The 25,944-nt window shown below is 40.2% G+C and overlaps 1 protein-coding gene across 4 annotated transcripts in view; it reads left to right on the top strand.

The window, feature by feature from the left end:
• The window catches only part of LOC130105579 (microtubule cross-linking factor 1), a 95,783-nt gene extending 72,541 nt beyond the window's left edge, over positions 1–23,242 (top strand). For 2 of the 4 annotated variants that reach the window (XM_056271633.1, XM_056271631.1), the window contains 6 exons: positions 1,276–1,443; positions 3,560–3,814; positions 5,687–5,992; positions 7,361–7,437; positions 15,769–17,311; positions 22,977–23,241. In XM_056271633.1, the coding sequence (XP_056127608.1) occupies positions 1,276–1,443; positions 3,560–3,814; positions 5,687–5,992; positions 7,361–7,437; positions 15,769–17,311; positions 22,977–23,189 (2,562 nt within the window). In that variant the 3' untranslated portion in view covers positions 23,190–23,241. Of the gene's footprint in view, positions 1–1,275; positions 1,444–3,559; positions 3,815–5,686; positions 5,993–7,360; positions 7,438–15,768; positions 17,312–20,454; positions 20,516–22,976 lie in introns of all 4 variants that reach the window. The other 2 variants (XM_056271634.1, XM_056271632.1) reach the window with 2 other exon arrangements.
• Positions 23,243–25,944: the final 2,702 nt, after the last annotated feature.

The raw sequence follows: 25,944 nt of genomic DNA, 5'->3' as shown, positions 1-25,944 counted from the left end.
AGGTTTTCATTTTTGAATGTTCATAAAACACATTATTTTTCACATATTGTACATTGTTGCAGCTCCTCTCTTCCCAGTCTGTCAGTAACGCTCTGTTTAGTGATGAGTCGATCATGAATGATTTTTTCATTTTGAACGAATCTTTAATATGACTCGGGACTACCGAGTTGTCTCAGAGAGTGATTCGCTCATTTTGTGTTGACCATCCTATGGGTTCTGTACAGGAAACCGAAATGATTAGTTCACCTCTCGAGTCTTCGGGTTCGGGTCTTTCGTTCTTCCTGTCAGTCCCATAGAGGCTATGCTGTCGGTACCGGAAAGAGAAATGATTAGTTCACCTCTCGAGTCTTCGGGTCTGATTCTTCTGAGTCTTTCGTTCTTTTGTCACGTGATGAACGAATGACTCGAACCCGAAGACTCAAAAGATGAACGAATCAATTCTGTATCCGGTAGTGCCGACTGCATAGCTCAGCCTATGGGACTGTCATGTGATGAACAAATGACTCGAACCCGAAGTTGATAGACTCGAAACGTAAACTAATCAATTCTGTATCCGGTAGTACCGACTGCATCGCTCAGTTTATGAGGATGTCATGGGATGAACGAACGGCTTCGGGAGGTGAGGTAAACTAACACACTGCATAGCCTGAAGACCAAAATAAAATAATTAATCGTTTCTCTTTCTCATAATTTGGCCTTTTCCTTGCATTGTAATATATTTTTCTTATTCTAAATGCGATCAACATTTGATGCGTTTGGGGAATTTGGCTAATTCTGACTAATACTAACAAGAAACATTCTGCTGAAATGAACGAAATGACTCGAAAAAAGATTCGTTCGTTTTGATGAACGAGATTCAAAGATCCAAGTCAGTAAAATTATCCGAACTTCCCACTAGTTCCTGTCTCTATGAAGCCCCTCCTTCTGAAAAGCACACTGTGCTCTGATTGGCCGGCTGGACCAGTGTGTTGTGATTGGTCAATCGGAAATGTCCCGCCCCTTACCATAACCGCAAGTTTCAACACACTACTAACTAACTCAACCAGGCTCCGCCCCTTTATTCTGCGTGTGAATTATTTAAATGAGGAATATTGTGACGTGTTCGTTCCCGAAAGAAAACTCGAGACTACAATGGAGGCGTTTCAGGGAGTTCAGAAACACTGACACTGATATAGAGAAGAACTCCCGCTGGAGGGACTCTGTAACTTTGCAGAGCTTTTTAATGCTCAAACAGCAACATTACAGTCCTCTGTGTTCATCTGTGTCTATCTCCAGGCAGGTGAGAGTCTCCGTGTGCTACACGCTCTTCGCTCTCTCCTGGAGGAGTTCAGGGCGGAGCTTCGGGAGGAGGCGCAGCGGCGCTGGCAGATGCAGCAGACACTGGCCAATGAGAGAGCGGCGTGGGAGATTCAGCGCGCTGAGATGAGGAGTCACGTCACCAAGGTGCAGAAACAACACTTACATCACAGCAGAATCACCTGTACAGCACACCTGCATGATCAGGGCTCAGAAAGCTTCATCTTCCTCTTATGTGTATCAACTCCATTAACAGTCACTCACACACTCAACCGTTGGATATTAGTATGCTAAGCAAATGAATACACTCAAATGTGATGGGAAATAGTTCATTTTTATTAGATCAGAATTTTTGATCAATTGAAAATATATATACATACATAATTCATAATAATTAATAATTCATTATATATATATATATAGGCTATATATATTCTGCATATTTAAAATTGTGTATATATACAGTATATATATATATGCAGAATTGATCAAAAATATGATTTAAAATAAAAATGTAATACAATCAATTGATCAAATGGTATATTTGTTGATAATACTAATTATAAGAAATGTTTCTTGAGCAGCAAATCAGCATATTACAATGATTTCTGAAGGATCATGTGACACTGAAGACTGGAGTAATGATGCAAAAAAATTCAGCTTTGCATCTTCAATAAATTACATGAATACATTTTAATATACTATATTTTCAATAAAATATATTCAAATAGAACAGTTTTTTTAAATTGTTCTATTTCACAATATTACTGTTTAACTGTATTTTCATCAAATAAATGCAGCATTGGTGAGCGTAAGAGTATTCTTTCAAAAACATTTTTTTTTTAAATCTTACCAATGCCGAACTTTTGAACATTGGATTATTTAGCATTTTTCAGCCATTAATCAATTTTATAAAGTCTAAGATGACTTTCTGAAATGTCAAATTCGAAAAACTTCTAAACTCTGGTCTTGTCATTCAACTTAATTTCTTTATACCTTAACCAGACATAAATCTTCTGCTTAGACGTTAAGCATCTGCAGTGCCATGCGTTGCTTTCCGCTCACAGTGACTTGCTTACAGTGGCTGTTGCGGTGTCGTGGAGGTTAGGGAGCGTCTGGAAATAGCCAGCTATATTTAGTGCACTTCGGCCGTCAAACACACTCATGGCCTATTAAAAGGAAGCAGATGTCAGAGAAGCCCTGCTCATTCAGACAGCGGATAGATTGAGGAACATCTGGATAGATGTGACGTGAGGGAGGTGTGTTCTGACTTCACCGCACTAATCATAAAGGCAATCTGGCAAACTTAAACATGACTCTTCTTAGCTAAATATACACTCTAAAAAATGCTGGGTTGTTTCAACCCAAATGCAACAATGCTGGGTTGTTTCAACCCAAATTTGGGTCAAATATGGACAAACGCAAATGTTGGGTTAAAAATGTAATTAAAAAAATGTACAGTTGAAAGTGAAAGTTGGGTTAAAATTTAAAATTACATTTTTAACCCAACATTTGGGTTTGTCCATATTTGACCCAAATTTGGGTTAAAACAACCCAGCATTGTTTAGAGTGTATAGGCCAGTCTGTGCATAATTGTGTTTTTTTAAGGCTGTTCAGAATTGAACTCTCGCATACTGCTTACCCCATACAGTGTGCACTATAAACTGTATACTTTTTGTTAGATTGTTGTCATATGATGTCAATATGTTGCATGTTTAATTCAGCCACTCTAAAAAATGCTGGGTTGTTTCAACCCAAATTTGGGTCAAATATGGACAAACGCAAATGTTGGGTTAAAAATGTAATTAAAAAATGTACAGTTGAAAGTGAAAGTTGGGTCAAAATTTAAAATTACATTTTTAACCCAACATTTGGGTTTGTCTATATTTGACCCAAAGTTGGGTTTAAACAACCCAGCATTTTTATATCCTATTATCATATTGTAAATAAATCTTAGCATTTTTAGTCAATTTTTTGCATCAACTGCTGGCAATCTGAATAAATAATGAGTCAAGAAGTAGGCTAGATGTTTCAAAACACGACTGTAATTACGGTTAATTTGTCACACTGTACATCGAAGCTATAAAAACGGCTGGGTTGTTTCAACCGAACTTTGGGTCAAATATGGACAAACCCAGACGTTGGGTTACATTTTTAACCCAATGTTTGGGTTTTTCCATATTTTACCCAAAATTGGGTTAAAACAACCCAGCCTATGCAAGCATTAATGCTCTTCTTCATGTCTCTGCTGTTGTGCATGCAGGTCAGAGGTGAGTCTGCAGGCCCAGATGAAGATGAAAATGAAGATGCAGGTGTTGCAGACGCGGCTCAACAGGAACGGGAGGAACAGCGCCGTCTACTGGCCGACAGTCACAGCACGGCACTGGAGCTGCGCTGGAAACTGCAGCATGGAGAAAAGCGCTGGACGCGCGAGAGGAATGATCTACTGGAGCGCTTCGAGAAAGAGAGGCAGGAATGGGACCGCAGTTTACGGGATATGCACCACAAGATGGAAAAGGTCTGGGGTGTAATTCCTACTTGTTTTACTTATATATTTCAATACCTTAAAAGCGGTATGTGAAATGGCAGATAAGACATGTGAATGCGTTCAATGCTGGAAAAGTAACACTAAATAGTTCAATTTAATATTTCTATGTGATTTATTTGAGCAACATAATAACGTGAAACTATATTGGAAGACTCCCGTGAGAATCGCTCAGGTTTCATTTCAGTCAGTGCATTGGAGCAGGGTTTCCCAAATTGGGGGTTTGTGAAGAAAAACGCAAGATGTTTTTTAGTTGATGAAAGGCTATTAATTAAATTGAATGTGAAATCAAAATAAATAAATGTGGCTACGCAATTATTCGAAATAAAACTGAAATTGTAATATAGCTGAGTGTGATTTTCAAATCAAAGGCTGTGATTTAATGAAGTACTGTAGTCTGAGTGAAGAGCGGCACTGCATGTTTTCAGCATCTCAAAGTGTTTTGGTTCACAGTAAATGTTCTTCTCATTAACCATGCAGTGTTTAACATGAGTTTAACATGCATTTTGGGAATGCAATGTGTGCTAGGCTCACTTTATTTACACATTCACACAATCTATCTCTCTCTCTATATATATATATATACAGGTGAAACTCGAAAAATTAGAATATCGTGCAAAAGTTCATTTATTTCAGAAATTCAACTTAAAAGGTGAAACTAATATATTATATAGACTCATTACATGCAAAGTGAGATATTTCAAGCCTTTATTTGTTATAATTTTATGGCTTACAGCTTATGAAAACCCCAAATTCAATATTGTGAAAAGGTTTTCATAAGCTGTAAGCCATAATCATCAACATTATAACAAATAAAGGCTTGAAATATCTCACTTTGCATGTAATGAGTCTAAATAATATATTAGTTTCACCCTTTAAGTTGAATTACTGAAATAAATGAACTTTTGCATGATATTAAAATTTTTCGAGTTTCACCTGTATATATAAACTTTTAAACTAAAAACAATCAAAATAAACAAACACTATAAAATATGAACTAATTTATCTGTTTACTTGCATGTCATGTGGCCATTAACCAACATCAGAGAGCCATGAACATGCAAAAGTGATGTGAAATAGTTTAAATATTAACTTTAAAGGGTTAGTTCACCCCAAAATGAAAACTCTGTCAGTAATTACTCTCCCTCATGTTGTTCCAACCCCGTAAGACTTTCGTTTATCTTCGGGACACAAATTAAGATATTTTTGATTAAATCTGAGAGCTGGATCACTCCTCGAGATTTCACGAAATGTAACAGCGCAGCGCTTCTGTGTTGTAAGTCACACACACACACATGACCGGCGTCGGCCAATAGTGAGCCTGTGTGTGACGTACAACACAGAAGCGCTGCGCTGTTACACTACGTGAAATCTCAAGGCCCACAGAGAAGGAAATGAATAGTTGAATAAAGTCGTTATTTTTGTGTGTTTTTTTGCGCACAAAAAGTATTCTCGTCGCTTGATAAACTTAAGGTTGAGCCACTGTAGTCACTCGGACTATTTTAACGATGTCTTTAATAACTTTTCTGGGCCGGCCAGTTTCGATCCCTTAAGAAGCCTATGGAGGAGTGATCCAGACCAGCTCTCAGATTTAATCAAAAATATCTTAATTTGTGTCCCGAAGATGAACTAAAGTCTTCCGGGGTTGGAACAACATGAGGGAGAGTAATTACTGACAGAGTTTTCATTTTGGGGTGAACTAATCCTTTAAATCTGATGGGGTACCTCAAGTAAATATTTTACATCAGCTGACTAAAAGGTTTGTGAACCCCTGCTAGACAGTAGGCAGCAAGGCAGCTCACTAGGTCTTGACACAGAGCCGATATCTCCTCTCCTCCATCCCAGATGCAGAGAGATATTGTTCAGTCAGCAGAAGGAGGTGCAGCGCATGTCTTCTCCCCTCAGGAGAGCCCGTGTAAGGCTCCTCGGTCTCCACGCTCACCCTGCGCCGCTGCACACATGCGCTCACACTCGGACTCAGAGGCCACTCTGGAGGAGAAGGGGGCGGCCGGCAGATCCAGACCCTGTGAGGGACACCGGCCCCCGGAGAGCCTGTTCCTGGACGCCCTCTCGCTGGACCCCCTGAGCGAGGCCGAGGTGCCGCCTCCATCACGTCTGGACAGCGAAAAGAGGTTCTCCCATCTGAACGAAGTAAGAGACGGAGGAAGACATCAGTTCACACTGCACGATGAGGCACATTTCATATCATGCATTTTTATTTTATTTTTATTTTTCTAAGGTCTGCTTATAATGTCAGTCAAGGTTTTTTTGCACCAAAGCACCAGCACTTTTTTAGTATATATTTTGTATAGTATACAGGTGAAACTCAAAAAATTAGAATATCGTACAAAAGTTATTTCAGTAATTCAACTTAAAAGGTGAAACTAATATATTATATAGACTCATTACATGCAAAGTGAGATATTTCAAGCCTTTATTTGTTATAATTTTCTTACAGCTTATGAAAACCCCAAAGTCAAAATTAGAATATTGTGAAAAGGTTTTAATATCTATAAGCCATAATCATCAAAATTATAACAAATAAAGGCTTGAAATATCTCACTTTGCATGTAACGAGTCTATATAATATTAGTTTCACCTTTTAAGTTGAATTACTGAAATAAATGAACTTTTGCACGATACTCAAATTCTTCGAGTTTCACCTGTATTGAACATATAGTACTTATTTTGGATGCGATTAATCGCATCCATAATAAAAGTTTGTGTTTACATAATATATGTGTGTGCAGTGTATAATTATTTTGTATATATAAATACACAGAAATTAATGTATTTATTTAAGAAACAATTGCATGTAAATACTGTATATATACTTATACATAATTTATATATACATATTTTATACATAAAAAAAATGTCTTAAATATATACATGCATGTGTGTGTATGTACAGTATATATATATATATATATATATATATATACAAAATAATTATACACAGTACACACACATATATTATGTAAACACAAACTTTTATTTTGGATGTGATTAATCGTGATTAATCGTTGCCCAGCACTAGTTTTTTTCTGACCGTTATATTTAAACAGGTTGTTTTTGCTGCTGTAAAAGAGTTTTGTACTGGATGTAGACTGCCTCCTTTATGATTGGCTAACCTATTTGCATGTTAAATGAGTAAGAATCATTACATTCTGACTGCATCACAACACACACTGCACTCAAATGTGCTGCACTAAATCTCGAGTTACAGTTTTGTGGCTTTTAGTTCACTCTAGCATCCTGTTTCAATAGGATATACACCAACATGAGAAAGAAATTTGAGTTCTTAAAGTTTGAGTTTATTTAGTAAAGTGTTTTATTCAAAAGATCAATTACAAATAAGATCAAAGGGCACATTTTCCTGATAAGACCCCCTTTAAAAACCTTGCTGATAGCATTAAAGATGGATAATATACTGATCTAACCTGGAAGTATTTCTTACAGTCCCCCCATTATTTCATAAAAAGCTCTGTTAATGTTTTAACTGTGTTGTTGTTTTAGGCACTGAATGAGATTTCTGAGAGTGGGGATTCTGCCATTTACCCTGAGGAAGAGACGAGCAGCGGCAGCCTACTCAGGTACACTCTTTGTTTGCATGTGTGTGTGTGTGTGTGTGTGTGTGTGTGTGTGTGTGTGTGTGTGTGTGTGTGTGTGTGTGTGTGTGTGTGTGTGTGTGTGTGCATGTCCGTCTACGTCTGTGTGTCCGTCTATGTCTGTCTGTGTGTGTGTGTGTGTGTGTGTGTGTGTGTGTGTGTGTGTGCTAAATGAGGAAAGTTTTGCTCTTCTCTTGGGAATATAGAAGTCAATAGGAAAGCTTGACATAAATTAACTAAATAATCTTATATTTCAATGCTGAAAGGTTATCATGATCTTCTGGCCTCTAGATATGGCTTGAGTCCCTTCTGTAAGTCTGATCACATAGTAACATCCTCACACCTTTTCTCAACAATACAAATTATATGAGGTGTCATTCATCTCCATAGTACAAATAGTTAGATGTCTAGTGTGGGGTTAGGGATGAGTAATGGGTTTGGTCAACTCCCAAAGTATGAATAGTAAAGGTGATGCTGGTCTTAGAAAACGTCTCAGGTTACGACTGTAACCGTAGTTCCCTGAGAAAGGGAACGAGACGATGCGTCACTTGACGCCTTGGGAACGCCCCCAGCGTGAATGCGTCTGAGCATCAATGTCAACTAGTCCAATGGAAAGAATGAGTGTCACGGGCGGGTGACGTCATGACCAGGAAGGGATAAAGGCTCACCCGGTGAAACGCGGCATTAGCTTCAAAAAGTCGAAGCAAGCCGATCACAGGGAAGCAGGAAGTATGGCAGGGTGACGCATCGTCTCGTTCCCTTTCTCAGGGAACTACGGTTACAGTCGTAACCTGAGACGTTCCCTTTCGAGGGAACTCTCGATGCGTCACTTGACGCCTTGGGAACGAGAATACCCAAAACGCCAGAATTCCAAGTACCTGAGTGTTAGTCTGTTGGAACTAAGCACTAAGCACCTGAGAACCTGGGGCAGCATCCAGGTCCAAACTGTAAAACCTGACGAACGTGAGCGGTGAGGACCAGCCTGCCGCATCACATACGTCTTGAAGAGAAACTCCAAATAATAAGGCTTTAGAGGCCGCCATACCCCTCGTAGAGTGAGCTCTGACCACCAAAGGACACGGCTGGTCAGAGTACTCGTATGCAAGTGAAATAGCCTCAACTATCCACTTACTAACCGTCTGTTTAGAAGCAGGAAGACCCTTCTTAGGTGATCCAAAGCAAATAAATAACTGGTCGGACTTCCTCATTGAAGATGTCCGATGAACATAAGTATCCAGTGCTCGCACTGGACACAAGAGGTTCAGCCTTTCCTGGTCCGCAGATGTAAAAGGAGGACAGAAACCTGCAGCACAATAGGCCTCGGAATAATGGTAGGCACCTTTGGAACATATCCATGTTTCGGGTAAGAATGCCTTGGCCATCCCCGGTGCACTCAAGGCAGGTGGGGACCGAAAGGGCCTGAAGGTCTGACTCTAATAGGGACGAAATAGCTAGCAGAAAATAGTCTTAAAAGAATGGAACTTCTCTGAGACCAAATCTAAGGGCTCGAAGGGAGCCCCAGATAGGCCTTCTAGAACTATTGCAAGGTCCCAAGCCAGCACCCTAGTGCAAGTTGCAGGCCTCAGCCTCAAAGTGCCACGAAGGAAACGAGTGATCAGGGGGTCTCGACCCAAAAATGTACTACCCACCAGGGCGTGGAAAGCCGCAATGGCCGCCACGTATACCTTAAGCGTGGAAGGACATAGACCTGATACAAAGCGTTCTTGCAGAAACTCGAATACTGTGTTTACTGAACAGTTAACCGGATCCCACTGACGCTGGTAACACCAAGAAGTGAAAAACTCTCGAAATAGTGAATATAGTTTCCTCGTAGCGGGAGCTCTGGAGCTTAGAATGGTCTCAACAACCTCGGTTGAGAGACCACTCTCTATGAGTTGGGCCCCCTCAGAGGCCAAACCCACAGTTTCCAAATCCCCTGCCGGGGGTGCAATATTGCATCCCCTGCCTGAGACGGAAGGTCTCTCCTGATCGGGACCTCCAATGGAGGTCCGTCGAGGAGAAAAATTAGGTCCGCAAACCAAATTCAGCTCGGCCAGGGTGGTGCTACTAAATAGGCTTATTCCATCCTGGCGGAATCACTCCAGAACTCCTGGGAGCAGAGCAACAGGGGGAAATGCGTACAGACGTAGCCTCAGCCACGTCTGCACCTCGGGGTGGAGTCCCCTGGCCTCAGCCCCTGCCTCGACAGGGTGTCTGCTCCAATATTCTGCCCCCCCTGGAATATACACTGCCCTCAGACAGCGTAATTTCCTGAGGGACCAAAATAATAGGCCACCAACGTGTTGTCTGTGGGTCAAGAACCAGAGTTTCCTCCATATAACCAAGGCGCGGGGATACTGCCGCGTGATCTTGATCGTACGGAGTGGGTTTCCCCTCAGGGAGAACCCTCTGGTCCTGAGCCACCACTGTAAAGGTCTCACGTACAGCAGGTCAAAGGGTATCACATTGAACGCTGCTGCCCTGAGGCCTAACAGTCACTGTTTCAGAACAACACATGATGGCCCCTCAGGTCTGGGAGGAGATGTCTCAACGCATTGAAGACGACCATCATCTCTAGGCAATTCATGTGCCAAGCGAGATGATGACTCCTCCCAAGCCCTGAGCTGAGCGGCCTTCCAATACCGCTCCCCAGCCGGTGAGGGAAGCATCTGTCGAGATAGCAACTCGATGGCAAAGAGCTCCCAACACCGAACCCTGGGTTAAGAACCAGTGTTTCCTCCATATAACCAAGGCACGAAGGCACGGCCGCGTGATCTTGATCATACGAAGTGGGTTTCCCCTCGGGGAGAACCCTCTGGTCCTGCGCCACCACTGCAAAGGTCTCATGTACAGCAGGCCAAAAAGTATCCCGTTGGACGCTACTGCCACAAGACCCAACAGTCTCTCGAACTGTTTTACAGTGCGTGACTGGCCTAGCTTTAGCTCTATGGTGGCTGTCAGGATAGCAGCTACACGAACGGGCGATAAAGTGGCCCGCATCGTCACTGAATCCCATACCACACCAAGGAAAGTGGTTCTCTGTACTGGAGAAAGAACACTCTTCTTGGCATTGAGCCTCAACCCCAACATCTGCATATGAGCGAGAACGACACCTCGGTGCCGAACCGCTAACTGTTCTGATTCCGCTAGAATCAGCCAGTCATCTATGCAATTCAGAATGCGTATACACTGCAGCCTGGCGGGGCCAGAGCTGCGTCTATACACTTCGTGAACGTGCGGGGTGATAGAGCTAGACCGAAAGGAAGTGCCTGATACTGGTGTTCTTTGCCCCAAAGAAAACCTCAGGAACCTCCTGTGCTAAGGGAGGATGGAGATATGGAAGTATACGTCTTTTAGATCTATCGTGACAAACCAGTCCTCGGATCTGATTTGAGTCACGATCTGTTTGAGTGTCAGCATCTTGGACTTGAGTTCCAGCACCAAACACTCCAACAGACGAAGATCTAGTATGTGACGCTGCTCTCCATCCTTTTTTGGAACAATGAGATAACGACTGTAAAGACCCGACGCAATGTCGGGTGAGTACACCTGCTCTATAGCTTTCTTTGCTAACAGGGCCTTTACCCCTTGCTCCATTACCAGAGAGATTACCATTACCCATAGAGATATATTTGGCAGTAGCTTCCGCGCTGCCAGAAAACCTACCAAGGGAACCAGCCCCTCGAGGCTGGCCTCTGGTGTAATAAAGACAGCCAGTTCGGGGACCTGAAACATACTGGCAGGAACCACCCGAACTGACTGTTTTCGAACCCCCCTCAGAGGGCGCGAGTCCGACGCAATGTCGAGTTGACGCTGCGCCAGAAGCTCGCTGGAGAACGCTGCGCCCCGAAGCACCAAGGGTGGCGGGGTTGGCAGAACGATCCCCTGAGGGCACAGAGATGGAAAGGGCACCGTATAATGAGGTGTACACCATTCCACCCCGGTTGGGGCTGCCCTCACCGGTCTGACGCCGTGGCGCCAGACCTTTTCTTTTGAGCCGCAGCCTTCTCAGCATGAAGAACGGTCCTCGGATCCGGCTTCTGCTTTGAAGGCTTTGGCTGCTGTGTTGTGTATGAGAAACTAGCCGGCTGGAGCTGCTCACGCCCAGCAGCCCCAGTGGGTTGGACATAGCGAGGGAGAGATTATCTTGTATCTTTCTCCATGATTCCCATCAAATTGAGCCAGAGGTGTCTCTCAGTGACCACATTTCTTTGGCTGCCATCCCTGAGAGATAAATCTGAGGCCCGACGGAGTTCTCAAACCCCATCGGGCCAAACTCCCTCACTTCTGTCCAAATACCACAGCAGGTCAGCCTGATATGCTTGCAGCACTGCTATAGTGTGCAAGCAGGCTCGTGCTAGACCCACTGCCATATATGCTTTTCCCACTAGATTAAAAAATAGTTTTCTTTAATGGTTTAGTGAGAGAAGCCGACGCCTTCAGGGACGATACTGAACCGGGAGACATAGCTCGCAAGTGTCTGTTCTACCCGGGGTATTGCCCCATAGCCATACTCTCTTAACCCCCAAATATCTGAATATACATGAATGTGGGGCTAAAAAATGAGTAAGGCTTTTTCCATGATCTAGACAGCTCGCTGTGCAGATCGGGAAAAATGGAAGGCCCCGTGATGGAGGTGGAAAAATAGAGGGAAGGAAACTCGTTCAATTTATTTTAAGGACGAGTGCCCCCTTATTTCTGCTGGCCATTAAATATTTAATTCATCTACAGCCTCAGTAAACACCTCCACCAGCTTATTATTATATATATATTTTTTATATACATTCTTTATATATATACACTTTATTTTATATATAATATATAAACTATCATATATATATATATATATATAGGCTATATATAATTCTCATACGCTGGGGAAGAGATGGCAAATCCACTTCCCCCATGATTGTGTACACTTTCAATGCCCAGCACATCTACCTCCTCGGAGGTAGAGCACTGAAGCATTGATTTCTCTCCCCGGGCGGAAGAGACCGCAGCGCTGGCTTCCGAGACCTGAGAGAGAGCACTGGATCCCTCGTGGAAAGGGAGGAGATAAGATCCGCGGACCCGTCTCCAACCCCGTAACGAGATCCTATTCGCGATCCACAGGAATGCATTCTCCGCGCTGCCTCGGCAGACGCGTGTCCTGCACCCCGAGGATCGCGAGCCTGGCCACTTTCCTCGAAAAGTGACAGGCGGGAGTGGAGCATGCGAAGCGAAAGCTTCTCACAATGTTGCAATCAGCCCCCTCGGAGGCTGATACCGCATGCTCCACTCCCAAACAAACTACACAAAGCTCGTGTGTGTCCCCACCCGTTAAATAACGCGGGCAGGGAGAAGCACAGAGTTTGTAAAGTTGTTTCGCCATAACTCTTCCCAATAATATCGAACAGACAACAATAAATAGACAGAGACAGAGTAACACAGATCGCTTGCTGAGACACAGAAGCTGATGCCGCGTTTCACCGGGTGAGCCTTTATCCCTTTCTGGTCATGACGTCACCCGCCCGTGACGCTCATTCTTTCCATTGGACTAGTTGACATTGATGCTCAGACGCATTCACGCTGGGGGCGTTCCCAAGGCGTCAAGTGACGCATCGAGAGTTCCCTCGAAAGGGAACACTGCTAATTTGGTTATTTCATGCATTGTGTGAATACAAAGTCTCAGAAATATATAAATACGAATGTGTGTGTGTGTGTGTGTGTGTGTGCGTGCGTGCGTGTTTATGTACGAGTCCAGTTATTGATCCAATGCCCATTTATCATTGTCCTTTTCAAAGGTCTCTCAATGTTGTTTCGTTTACGGCAAATAAGCTTCAGTGTCTTTTCCTGACTGTCCAACTTTGAAACTGTCCTGATAAATCGATCTCGCTTTGCCCTTGTTTGAGTATCAGTTAGCAACTATGTTTAGACTGTGATGTTGTTGGTGTTTCGGCAACCTCTCAGGAGAATCACAAATGGAAAGGAACAGTTTAATCTCAGGAGGCTGAAGATTAAACTTCCCAGCAATAAAGAAAGATAACTTCATCAGTCCATTGGTATTGTTCTAATAATGATACTCCTCCTTTGGGGCTGACACATTAAACCCAGCATGCTGTCTACCGAGATAGTATATCATCAACATGCTCCTTATTAGTGGTTAAACGGATCACAAAACCCACGACTCGGATCACATTGTGGTTTTTGATGCACGTGTGGCAAATGTAACTTTGCTTATGTAATAACACTTTAAAAACTTTGATACAAAGCGAAAACTAGCCTATCTGATAACATTCAAACATTACTAAAGACAAGTCAGAAAAAAATAAGATAATAAACTAATTACAAGGATAGATATACAACCATATTACAAATAAAGTAAGGTCTAACTGTAGTGTATGCAGGTAGAGACATGTAATAATTAGGCCTAAATGTAAAATAACAATATAGTGTTCATTGTATAAAGTAAATATAGATTAATATTTGTTAAAGCTGTATTTTGTTGTTTAATTAACTTTAATGACTTAGACAGCTGCAGGCATTAATAGGTTGCTGTCACTTTAAGACCGAATGCACGGATCCAATATAATGATACACATTTTAACTGTTTACGTTCACTTTAGACATGTGTTCCCGGCTGTGTTTACAATAATACTTGCCTGAGACTGGTATTTTGGCATAATTTTGTGTGACATATTCAAGTGAGTTGATGGTGAAACGTAGCAATTAATCCAGTTAAATTTAGACCCTTTTGTTTTCATATCATTTTCTGCACTGCAGGCATTAACAGGCAAAATACCATGTTTATAATCATTCAACAATGTATTTGCATTTCCATTATATTTTTACATTTGCATTACATATTTAGTATTAACATTAACATTAAAACAGGATATTATGGCTCACTCTGTGCTTAAAGTGATGCTCGGAGCCCCAGTGGTTTCCTCTGTGGGTGAACGAAACTTTCGGAAGATGTTGTAGCAGAATCACATGAAAAATTACAGGAAATGCTTTTTTTTTCATTGGTTGTTGGTAAATCTTACCCAGATACAATAGTGCTATTTTCTGATTGGCTATTGTGTAGCCCCTTTCTTTTTTTTTTGATTGGCTGATAAGTGGCAGGCTCGACCACGAACTCCAGGGGAGACGAGGCCAGAGAAATTTTGGCTGCTGCGGCATATTAAATATATTATAAATAGTTTTTTCCACGTGAGAAATACAATGTGTGGCGGGAGTTAGTGACAAAAGACCGAAATGAGTGACTGTTACACTCAATGTGTGATACTTGAGAGCCCTGCAGTTTTGTAAAAATTATTTCACACTCCACATTCAGGGGGGCCACTAGGGGGTCCAAGCTTGTTGTCACAGGGGCACTGGCTCCCCCTACCATGACGTGTCGTTGCGCTATGCGAGGTCACCCTCTGAATCTCGCAAGAGTTCGTTACAGAGTTAAAGACTTATACACGTAAAAACAACATCCCATGAAGACATTATAATGACTACCAATACATAGGTCAATCACAATATATATAATCTACCCCTTATGAGGCTTTGCTACACTTTTAACCCCTAATCCTTATGGAGTCATTCCTTTGTTCTGTCCCATGCTCCCAGAATCCAGGGTCCCCATGTTTCCCAGATTTATATGCCACATAATGAACAAATGTGACCACAAAACCTGGACCACATGGGTACATTTTTTGAAATTGAGATTTATATACCACATGAAAGCTGAATAAATAAGCTTTCCATTGATGTATGGTTTGTTACTATAGGATATTTGCCCGAGATACAACTATTTGAACATCTGGAATCTGAGGGTGCAAAAAAATCGAAACATTGAGAAAATCGCCTTTAAAGTTGTCCATTTATGTTCGCGATTGTGCTGCATTCACTCACAAAAATTAATGTGGTATATATTTACGGTTGGAAATTTACAAATAATATCTTCATGGAACATGATCTTTACTTAATATCCAAATGATTTTTGGCATAAAAGAAAAATCGATAATTTTGACCCATATAATGTATTGTTGGCTATTGGCACAAATATACCCGTGCGACTTGTGACTGGTTTTGTGATCCAGGGTCACAAAGTTAGGGTTAGAGGAACATAGGGTTAACCCTGCAAACATAGATATTTACTCCTCCTGACCCAAAGACAATTCCAAAAGGTTGGCAGCGACATTGCGTTGTTTAATAATATACTTTGTTTGAGCATTGCATCAATCCCATAAACTTGCTTTAAGCTGAGTGAAAAATAACCCAAAAACAGTGTCAGGTATAATGTTTAATAACAGCATTGTAACTTTTCAACCGGTTTTGTCTCCGTAGGGCGAAGTCAGTTTGCTCCATGAGCGACTTCCAGCGTTTAATGGACAGCTCCCCCTTCCTACCAGATAAGAGCAAGCATGGCGAACATATGCGGGACGATGTGACCCCTCCCCTTTCACCGGATGACCTCAAATACATTGAGGAGTTTAATAGTAAGGGTTGGGATCTGCCCACCAGCTCCCTGGCCTCTTGTCCCATTCCTGGCCCAGTAATGCCCTCTCCGGGGATGGAGGCCTGGGCCGAATCCCGAAGGGCCGAGTCGACTTCAGAAGCATTCCAGCCAGCCTCCTGGTTCCTGACCACCAGCGCCACCTTGACCACCAACACCATAAGTAGCCCTGAGTACTGCCAAATGCTCCCGCTCAGAGTGACCCAGGGTGGAGACCAGTTTGGGGTGCATATCCTCCACAGTCCCGCTCGAGGGGAGCGATCAGCTCCAAGCACGTCCGAACAGGAGTACATGTTCTCCAAAGTGACTCAAGTAAAGGCAGGGGAGGTTGTAGGAGGTGCAGAAGAGGTGTTTGGAGGAACGTGGCCATGTGAGATTAGGAGTCATTTGGAGGCAGGACTTAGGCCTGTAGAAAGTCCATTGATTTGCCCTGCGGTTGGATTTACCTCATCATTAGAGCTGGAGCTGTCTCGCAATCTGAGTGACGACATGAAGGAAAAGGCATTTGCTATGCGATCATCTGCATCTGGATCCAGCCCTCCGGAAAGGCAGCTACGGGACATGTCGTGCCAGACGAATGGTTTTACCACGCGTTGGACACAAACCACCCAGACCATCAGCGTGGGACTGCAAACGGAGGCTCTTCGCACCATCACAAGCAGCCCTCACCGGTGTCTAACGCCTAAAGGAGGCTCTACTCCCATCTCATCCCCTTCTAGGAGCCTTAGGAAAATGCAGTACTCGCCAGTCGTACAGGCTAAGTTTGAACGCCCGTGTTGTTCTCCGAAATACGGCTCACCCAAGCTCCAAAGGAAACCCTCAAACGCTGGCAAAGCAGAGCAACCGGTCGGCCAGACTCGTGCTCCCACTCCAACAACCACTTCCCAGCAGCAAAAAGGCAACAATGAATCCGCTTGGGCTCGGTCCACGACGACTAGAGACAGTCCCGTTCACACCACCATCAACGACGGGCTCTCCAGCCTCTTCAACATCATCGACCACACGCCCGTCGCTTACGACACCATGCAGAAGTTCAATAAGTCCCCTAGCCGCTCTCGTCCCACTGAAGCAGGGCCAACAGATCCCAAATCTCCCAGTGTTTGTGCTGCGCAGGGGCCTTTAAGAAACTCTCGGGGCCGGTCCCCAAGCCCTGTTCAGCTCATTGTAGAGACGCAGGGCGAGAAAACCCCAGAGGGGATTAGCATCAGACAGGACCTGTCCGCTCCTCCGGGATACACGCTGGCGGAGAACGCTGCACGGATCCTGAATAAGAAACTACTGGAGCAGAGCTTCAGAGAGGAGAGGAGGCTTTCCGCTTCATCCGCGGCGGCTCCCAACAGAACCGGAGACACAGAGAAACCTGGATGTCTTGAGGTAACCGAGAGTTTTTCTCATTGCTTGGAGGGTGCTCTTGTATAGCTCAGGAGACATTAAGTCAACATGAAATCAAAAATGTACCATATTTATTTTTTAAGGCGAGATACTACAGGCAAAACTGTTTTTTCATGCATCTGTCAATTTTGAGATTTTGGGCTTTTTGGCTTTTCATAAAGTTTTTTTTTTTTTTTTTTAGACTAGTTGAAAGAAAACATCCAAAATACACTTTTAACTGTATCTTTTAGAGCGCTTTATCTATTTGCGTCTGTAGATTTCAATTACGGTGTATATCTTTAAAGGCCGTTTTCCTCCTACATTGAGCCAGAAATCTCCACTTGAGTAGCGTTTACATACGCCAAACTTTACAGATTTATTCTTATCTATATTCTGAAGGTTTTTACAGAGGTTTGTTCATATTTGTTCATATATATAATTTTCCAGATTTTATACAACATTTTATTCCTAAAAAATGATGGAAATGTATGTATTTTTGGCTGTTGACAGTACTTTCTGATATTCTAAAAATATATATATAAAAAAAATCAAACAAGAATTTTGAACCTGACTTCATACAATGTTCAGATTTTTGTTCTAGAAATGTATGCAAATTAGTGCACATTTAATTAGATAATGCCTCATTTGCATATTTTAACGTAACATTTCAGAAAACTTGTAATACAATTTTTTTTTTTTTGCAATTATTAATGTAATCAATCAACTGGTGAAGTATGGTGTTATCTATTAGTATTTGTTTTTTACCCTATTGACCTGGGGTGTCTCGCCTTTAGCAACATTCATGTCTTTTTCATCAAAATGTTTGAGGATTGCTGACTTTTGGTTTCAGATGGTAGTGTCTTTGCACAGTTTGAGACATTGTTGAGATCTCTTCTGAAACCCTACAGGAGAGACGTGTGAAATTACTGGGGTCTTTTTCTCAGGAAACACATCTTAGATGCAGGAGACCTTAGCAAATGTCTCCATTTGCGGTCTAGTAGAAACAAATGAGATGATCTAATTTGTGATATTGTTCTTTCCTGCGGGTACATGGGCATTTAGTTTGTCTCTTTTTTTTTAGTGGGGATTGTATATTACAGTATAAATTTGACTGCTTGTTGAAGGTTTTGGTCTTTGGACAATGCAGATTCAAGATACAAAATTATGTTTATATAAAAGTATCAAAAATTCTCATTGCTTCCAAATGCTGCCTGAATGCAGGTCTGAATGCATGCTTTAGCGTGCTGCTTTTCTACAATGCTAACTGTAGCATATCACATGCTGCTTATTGTTTGTTTATTTTAAACTAGCTTACATAACTTCTTTGGATACAGGATGTTCTAATTCACTGTAATAAAGTTGTATCCAGTTTTTGATGCCTGCCAAACTCTCTCCATTACGAAGATTAATCCCTCACATGAAAGCATGTCCACAGAGAGCAGCGTCAGCGCACAAACCCATGATGCCCCATTAATGCCAAAGACACATTTACAAAGATTTTAACATCATCAAAGATGGTTGTTTGTGTGAGCAGTGTATGCATCTGGGATTTGTGTTTTAAACATTATGGATATTACTGGGCATTAATACATGCAATACAACAGAAGAAAACTTTAGTAATATTTTGCCTTGTGAAATGTGTTGTCCATCATCTCTATTCATTTTAAATGGAGGCGATGGTCATGCACAGATTAGGAGTTTACACAAGTAAAACTATATTTCACAGAGTTACTGTATATAAGGGTGAGAATCACAAAGACGTGTCCAGATCACATTTCACCCCTAATTATACAACCCCAATATTTCACAACAAATGGCATATCTGATATAGCCTGACTACGCCAGACTTCGTACTTCGTAGTTTTCCTCCGGCCTGAAAACAGCCGGCCAATCAACGAACAGAGGGCGAGCTGAGAGCCGTGATGTAGACCACACCGACTTTTTGGGACTTTAGCTTATTCACCGTATCCCCCAGAGTTAGATAAGTCCATACATACCTTTTTCATCTCCGTGCGTGCCGTAACTCTGTCTGACGCACCCACCGCTAGCCTAGCTTAGCACAAAGACTGGATGTAAATGGCTCCAGCTAGCATACTAATCCCAATAAGTGACAAAATAACGCATACATTTTCCTATTTACATGTTGTGATTTGTATAGTCACTGAGTGTACAAATAACAAGATCATATGAGACACAGCCATCTTTTAGCCGTATCAATATTGGGAACTATATTCTCAGAAGGCGAAGCACTGCTACTTGGGCGGAGTGATTACCGCCTCACATGAGACGCACCGTGATGAGGAGCAGAGAGTTCGTTTAGAGTTGGAGTAATAGAGTCAACAATTACTAGATAGTAAAAGCATAGTTTACAATCATGGGTTTTCGCTGTATTGTAAAGAGCTGCGGCAATAAACAGTGGAGGAGACCAGGTAATACCATGAACTTTCATAGACTTCCAACTAAAAACGAATCCTGATTAATAAATATCACAGAACACGAATAAAGAATTATTATTACAGGAATCGATATATTTTAAATGCAATTTATTACAGCTGAACCAAATGTATTCAACAGCATATAATACAGTAATGTTAGATAATTGCATTGCAATAGGCTAGAATAAGGGGAAAGTAATAGCACAAGGCAAATTGTTTTTGCACAATGAACCCACAGTAGTTTATTACTATATTTATATTATTTATTTTAATGATTTATTTTATTTGTTTATGTATGCATTACAATATTATATTATATTATATTATATCAAATTATATTATATTATATTATAATATATTATATTATATTATATTATATTATATTATATTATATTAAATTATGTTATATTATATTATATTGCACTGCTGTAATGGTAACTGGGCAAAATTGAAAGGCAAAATACAATTTGATGCTGATTATAATTGATTATTATTACATTTGGAGGAGAAATATGACCTGGACAGGTTTTAATCTCAGAGAGATGCAACTATATAGTGTTGTAATGTTAATATGTAAAGGACAGCGAGGCTGCTTTTCCAGGTTGTACCCGCCGGACCGGCCCGATGAGCGATGTAGTGCTAACCTGAGTCTGATGTGCTTGTGTTATTTTGACAAGTGTGTTTACTCCTGTTTTTCCGGGTTGCCTCCAGAACCACACTGTCTTACTAACTGCACCCTGGGGACTGTAACGCAGCTTGTGCTCGCCGTGCAGTAAGTGCCACCGATCCTACTCGACCTTTGACCTCACAGTGACCTCACTAGTCTTCCGTCTCACTGATTTTAATGGGATTTCTCTCACCGCATGCCACGCAGTTTCTAGTATCACCGCTAGGCATTATGGGAAATATTGTATGTGCTTTGTTGTGGTCACACTTTTTTAGTCCTCATGTAGGTGTGAGCATGCCCATCGTCTGATATTAACTGACCTCACCAATAACCAGTCATCCAAAAAGCTATCAGAGTTTTTATTGGACCGAAATTATTGTCCCAAAACATGGGGTGGAATTTCATAAGCCGAAACACAAGAAACTTTGGCTGATATGCAGTGGCTCAAAAAAAAAAAAAAAATTCAAAGAACGTTAACACAAGCAAACGAAGTGAAACATTTCCTAAATAGATAAAACAATAAAAATGTTGTACACTTTTTTTTTTTAAGTGACTTAAGTGTCACTGTATAAAACAATAAAAAATAGTATTTTAAGTGAAGACTAAAAGTATTTGCACACTTTTTAAAGTGACTTAAGTGACACTGTATATCGAACTCAAATGTGGCTTTTTGGATGGCGTTACCATTTTGACTATTAATATTTAATCACTTAACTTGAACTTTTTCGTAGGTCCTTTGGCTGTTTACGTGTTTCTGTGTTTGTAATTGTATTATTTTTGTCCATTTCTTAACCTCAGCAGCCCTACTGATGGAGACCACACCATAACATCTGTGCTCTCTGGGTTTACTGTACTGTACTGTCCTGTCTGGTGTTAACAGGACGTGAGCATGCTAGCAGTGCTATGGTGTGTGTAGGGTTCATTGGCTGCTGTGTGTGTTGATTGTGCCGTTTAACACCTGCTAACGCTGGGTCTCATTTCTTCACTTCTAACAACAACTTGATGCTTGGTTGAATTTAAAATTGCCTTCAATCTTTATAGTTTTAGTAGTTAGTAGTGCTTTTGTCATTTTTATTTTTTAATATTTTTATTAAATTATTTCCATTTTAGTTTTTGTAATTTAGTTAGTTGCCAAGTTGTTGGTTTTTTTTCATCTAATATTTATATTTTATTTCATTTCAGCTTGATTTCAATTAACATATTAAATAATTGTAACTAGATTTCTTTTTAGTTTTAGTTGTCTGGTTTCATGTTGGTTATGATGTCACTGGAGTGTATAAACAGAATTCCATAGAACTCCATTCAAATTCACTTTGTATCAGCTTCAAAGACCGAAAGCAGATTTATATAGACGTACAGTAGTAAATCCCTGTTTTTGAATTATTCAAAGCACAGATTAAAATATCCACCTCTCATGCTGAAATCTCATTCATTTTTAATTGTTGCTTTATCGCTCGAGAGAGAATTGTTTAGAATAAATCAAGCTCAAAATGTGTATTTCCTCAAAAGCAGACATTCAGCCCAAAACAAACTGAATATTCTTCTTTTCTATCTGCCACAGAATGGATGTTTATCGATTTTAGTTAAATCTATAAAAGCACAATTACTTTCAGACCAGTGTTATTTTATTATTAGATGCTATCATACTATATTTTATATATATTTTGAATTAATTTTATTTTAGTTCATTGACAAAGCAACATTTATATTTTCACTTAAGTTTTTTAAGGTACAGTTTTCCATGTAATCTTTATTTTAAATAACTTCTTTATATTTATATTGAGCTTTATTTATAGTATTATAAAGCTATATTTATTTTTAGCATTTATTTTTAGATTTTCAGTTTTCATTTCAATTTAGTTATGTGATTTTGTCATTTTTGTATTAGTTTTTTAATTCATTTGTATTTCAATTTTAGTATACTACTTTAACTTGTTTTATTTTGGTAAAGGCAAGGCGACATTTCTTTTTTCAATACATTTTTTGTAACAGTTTTTTAAATATTTTATTTAACTTCAGCTTTATTTAATATATTTTTATTTCAGTTTTAGCAATTGTAGTACTTGAACAAGTTTTCTAAGTTACAGATTTCCATCTAATATATCCTAAATATTTTATTTTACTTCAGCTTTATTTTTAAATAACGATAATGATTTTTAATAGTTCTACTTTTTTATATTTTATTTAGCTTTATTTATAGAATTATTTCATATTTCAAGTTAGCTTTTATATTTAGATTATCAGTTTTCATTTTAATTTAGTTATGTGCTTTTGTCATTTTTATCAGTTTTAGTTTTTTTGTATAGCTTTCATTTATTTCTATTTAAATCTATTTAAATTCTAGTAATTCAACTTAAACCTATTTAAGTTTTTCAGTATTTAAGTTTTTCATCCAATATTTTATTTCAGCCTTATTTCTATTAACAATTTTTTTTTTTTTTTATGTTTTAGTTAACAATAACAATACTGTTGCAGACCAACCAGCAACTAACTTGACTACAAATAACAGCCTTTCCTGCAGAAGCTCAGAGTTTGAAATCCTACATGTTTTCTTCCTTGACTGCAGGACTTGCCCCGTTCCTCAGTGGCTCCACCTCTGGACTCCTGTTTCCTTCGACCGGCTCGTCCTGCCAACCGTCGACCCCCGTCCCGCTGGGCCGCCCACTCGCCCTCATCCTCACCCAAACACACGCAGCGCACAGTGAGGTTCCTCTTCCCCTCGGCTCAGGCCATCCCGGACACAGAGGAGCCCGGGCAGGAGGTTTCCCCACACACGTAACCAGCCTAGATACATCCTTTTGCACTTTCTTTTAACCAACCCCTTTTAGTTGTCAAGTGTGAATACGAATTGAAGAATTTGAATTTAGAGCGCATTCTTGTTTTACTTCTGAAATGCCCCAAAAAAGGTGCGCAGAAAGCGAAGCCCCTGTGATATGCTTTGACTGTCCTTCACTATCCCCCGTTCCAGCCTGACCACACGTACGCACACCGCCGGAGCGACGGAACCATCGAGAACCTTTCTCAGAACCATTGAACTGCCACTAGAGGGCAGAGTTCTGTGAGCACCAGCTGAACTCAACCATCCGGAAAACATTCTAGAACTTCCGTTTTGGAATGAAGAACCTGGAATGTACTGACGCAAAACACCGCAAAGTGTTCCATAAGAGGTGCCTACACACACGTGACCTCGCAACGGTCCCGTACTCGTGTGTGTGTCAATGTACATGTATGCAATACATATGACTTTATATGTGTTGGTCGTAAAACATCAAACTTCTTTTCAGATGTTCTGATACTGGATAGTAATAAAATTTGTCAGAACAGCATAAAAGTTTACATGCATTTATGTTCGGGTTTTTTTTTTTTTTTTTGGAGGGTTAAATAATCCTTTGTTGAATTATGTTCCGTGTATATAGTTTATAAAACTATGTTCTGATACTGGATAGTAATAAAATTTGTCAGAACAGCATAAAAGTTTACATGCATTTATGTTCGGGTTTTTTTTTTTTTTTTTGGAGGGTTAAATAATCCTTTGTTGAATTATGTTCCGTGTATATAGTTTATAAAACTATTTTCTTATTTTTCTCGTACATCCCATTTTGTTGGAAACCTTTGATGCTTGAATTTAAAAAGACTTTGTAAGGAGAATTAAACTAAAGGAGAAAACCACACACTCTAGTTCGACAGGGACGAATGATATATGATGTCAATCATAATGTATTTTAAAACCCAATGGAAAACTGAATGTTAAATGATGACAGGAGAGTAGTATATTGACACTGATTATACTTATGCACATTTCCCTAGTCACAAAACCCTGAAGGAATGTGCACGGGATTCTAGTTGGAAATAAGCTGTCATAACTAAAAACCAATCATAAAGGATAGTGGGGTTAACCTTGGGTTAAAAAGACATACCCAGGGTTAAATTTGACAATATTTACTCTCTTAATCCTTGTTCTGTGTTGAAAATCCTTTACTTAATTTGTTGTTCTTGATTAAAAATGACCGGCCTTTTAAACGGCTTCTCTCATTATACACTATATTATCACCAAATATTGGATTTGGTCTTTTTGTCAATTCAATAAATGAGGTGCATAAGCTCAGATAAAGGAGGCCTACGATCAATACGTTCCAAAATGAAATGCAAAAGCTGTCCTTGAAAGTTGATCAAAAAGATCAAACCCAATATTCAGTAAGTCAGTCAGTTTTAGTCCAATGCAATAACATTAACTAGCATTTTCAGGAAAATGACCAGAACACAACATGAGCGTTAATCAACATCCCAGATCATATTTTTATTGATTCATCAGTGTATGTTCTGTAAGAAATAAGACGTTTTATATTGAGATGCTTTAGGATTGGTTCCACATATGACCAATATTCCACTGGGCGTCCTGTGCACATTTCTCCGGGATGTGTGGACTAGGGTTCGGACAGCGGTTGTGCAGATATCATGTTTGATATGCATGCCTTTAAACACTAGCACTTTAGTGCATGTTCTCAGACGCTGTTGTACCTTGTGATAAAGCTCATGATTTTAGCCACCACACACACACACACACACACCGTGTGGTGGCTCGTGTCATTTTTTTTGTTGCCATTGAATTTGCATTGACACAATTAAGAACACTTTTTAAGCCCATTATTGTTCCTGTTATCTGGTCTTTGTATAGATGTTATTATGAATTCAGATGTTTCTTTTCTTTGGAGGAAAAAGAAAAAATTATGAATGTTTTAAATAAAGTCACTGTCAGATGTCTAATGATAGAGTGTTAAAATTGGTAATAAATTTAATGTGTATTTACAAAAAAATGTTGATTTTGTGATTTATTTGTTTCAAATAAAAAAGTATGCAAATATATATAAAAATTTTTAGCAATGATGCTAAAAGTAAAGACATTTGTAATGTTTCAAAAGATTTCCATCTCAAATAGATTCTGTTCTTTATTCAAAAATATTTCAGGGATTCTGCAAAAAAAAAATATGAAGCATCACAACTATTTGCAACATTGATAATAATTAGAAATGTTTCTGCAGCAAATCAGATTTCAAATTTCTGAAGGATCATTTGACTGAAGACTGAACCCCATCCTCATGTTATGCAGCACGTTTGAGCTTCTGTTTGTTAGCTGATCAATGATTATATGTGAAGAGTTTTTTATCTCTTTTTAAAACTTTTTGAAGCTTCAAAGTGGTAGTTGCGTAGCGTACAGAGGGACAGAAACCTCTCAGATTTCATCAAAAAGATCTTCATTTGTGTTCTGAAAGTCTTAGTTTCATTTTTGGGTGAACTATCCCTTTAAAACTTTCAAAGGCAGTTTGAGGACGTGTGTGTGCGTGCGCATGCGTGTGTTTGTGCGTGTGTGATCTGCAGGCATAGGGTCGCTGTAAGGAGATTTCCCAGGTCTCTCAAATCCTTTCATTTCAGTGTAACACAGTGTTCTTCAAAGTGAATGTGTGTTGAGATTAAAGCAGCGAGTTCTGTGTCATTATAGACTCATCCAGCGCTTGAGAAGGTCACATTATACTCTT

The sequence above is a fragment of the Rhinichthys klamathensis genome, unplaced genomic scaffold (assembly GCF_029890125.1).
Source record: "Rhinichthys klamathensis goyatoka isolate OS25496 unplaced genomic scaffold, OSU_Roscu_1.1 h1tg000323l_1, whole genome shotgun sequence".
In the NCBI taxonomy this organism is placed as follows: Eukaryota; Metazoa; Chordata; class Actinopteri; order Cypriniformes; family Leuciscidae; genus Rhinichthys; species Rhinichthys klamathensis.
Note: the sequence above shows the minus strand (reverse complement) of the source record. Positions and strands in the feature narration are given on the sequence as shown.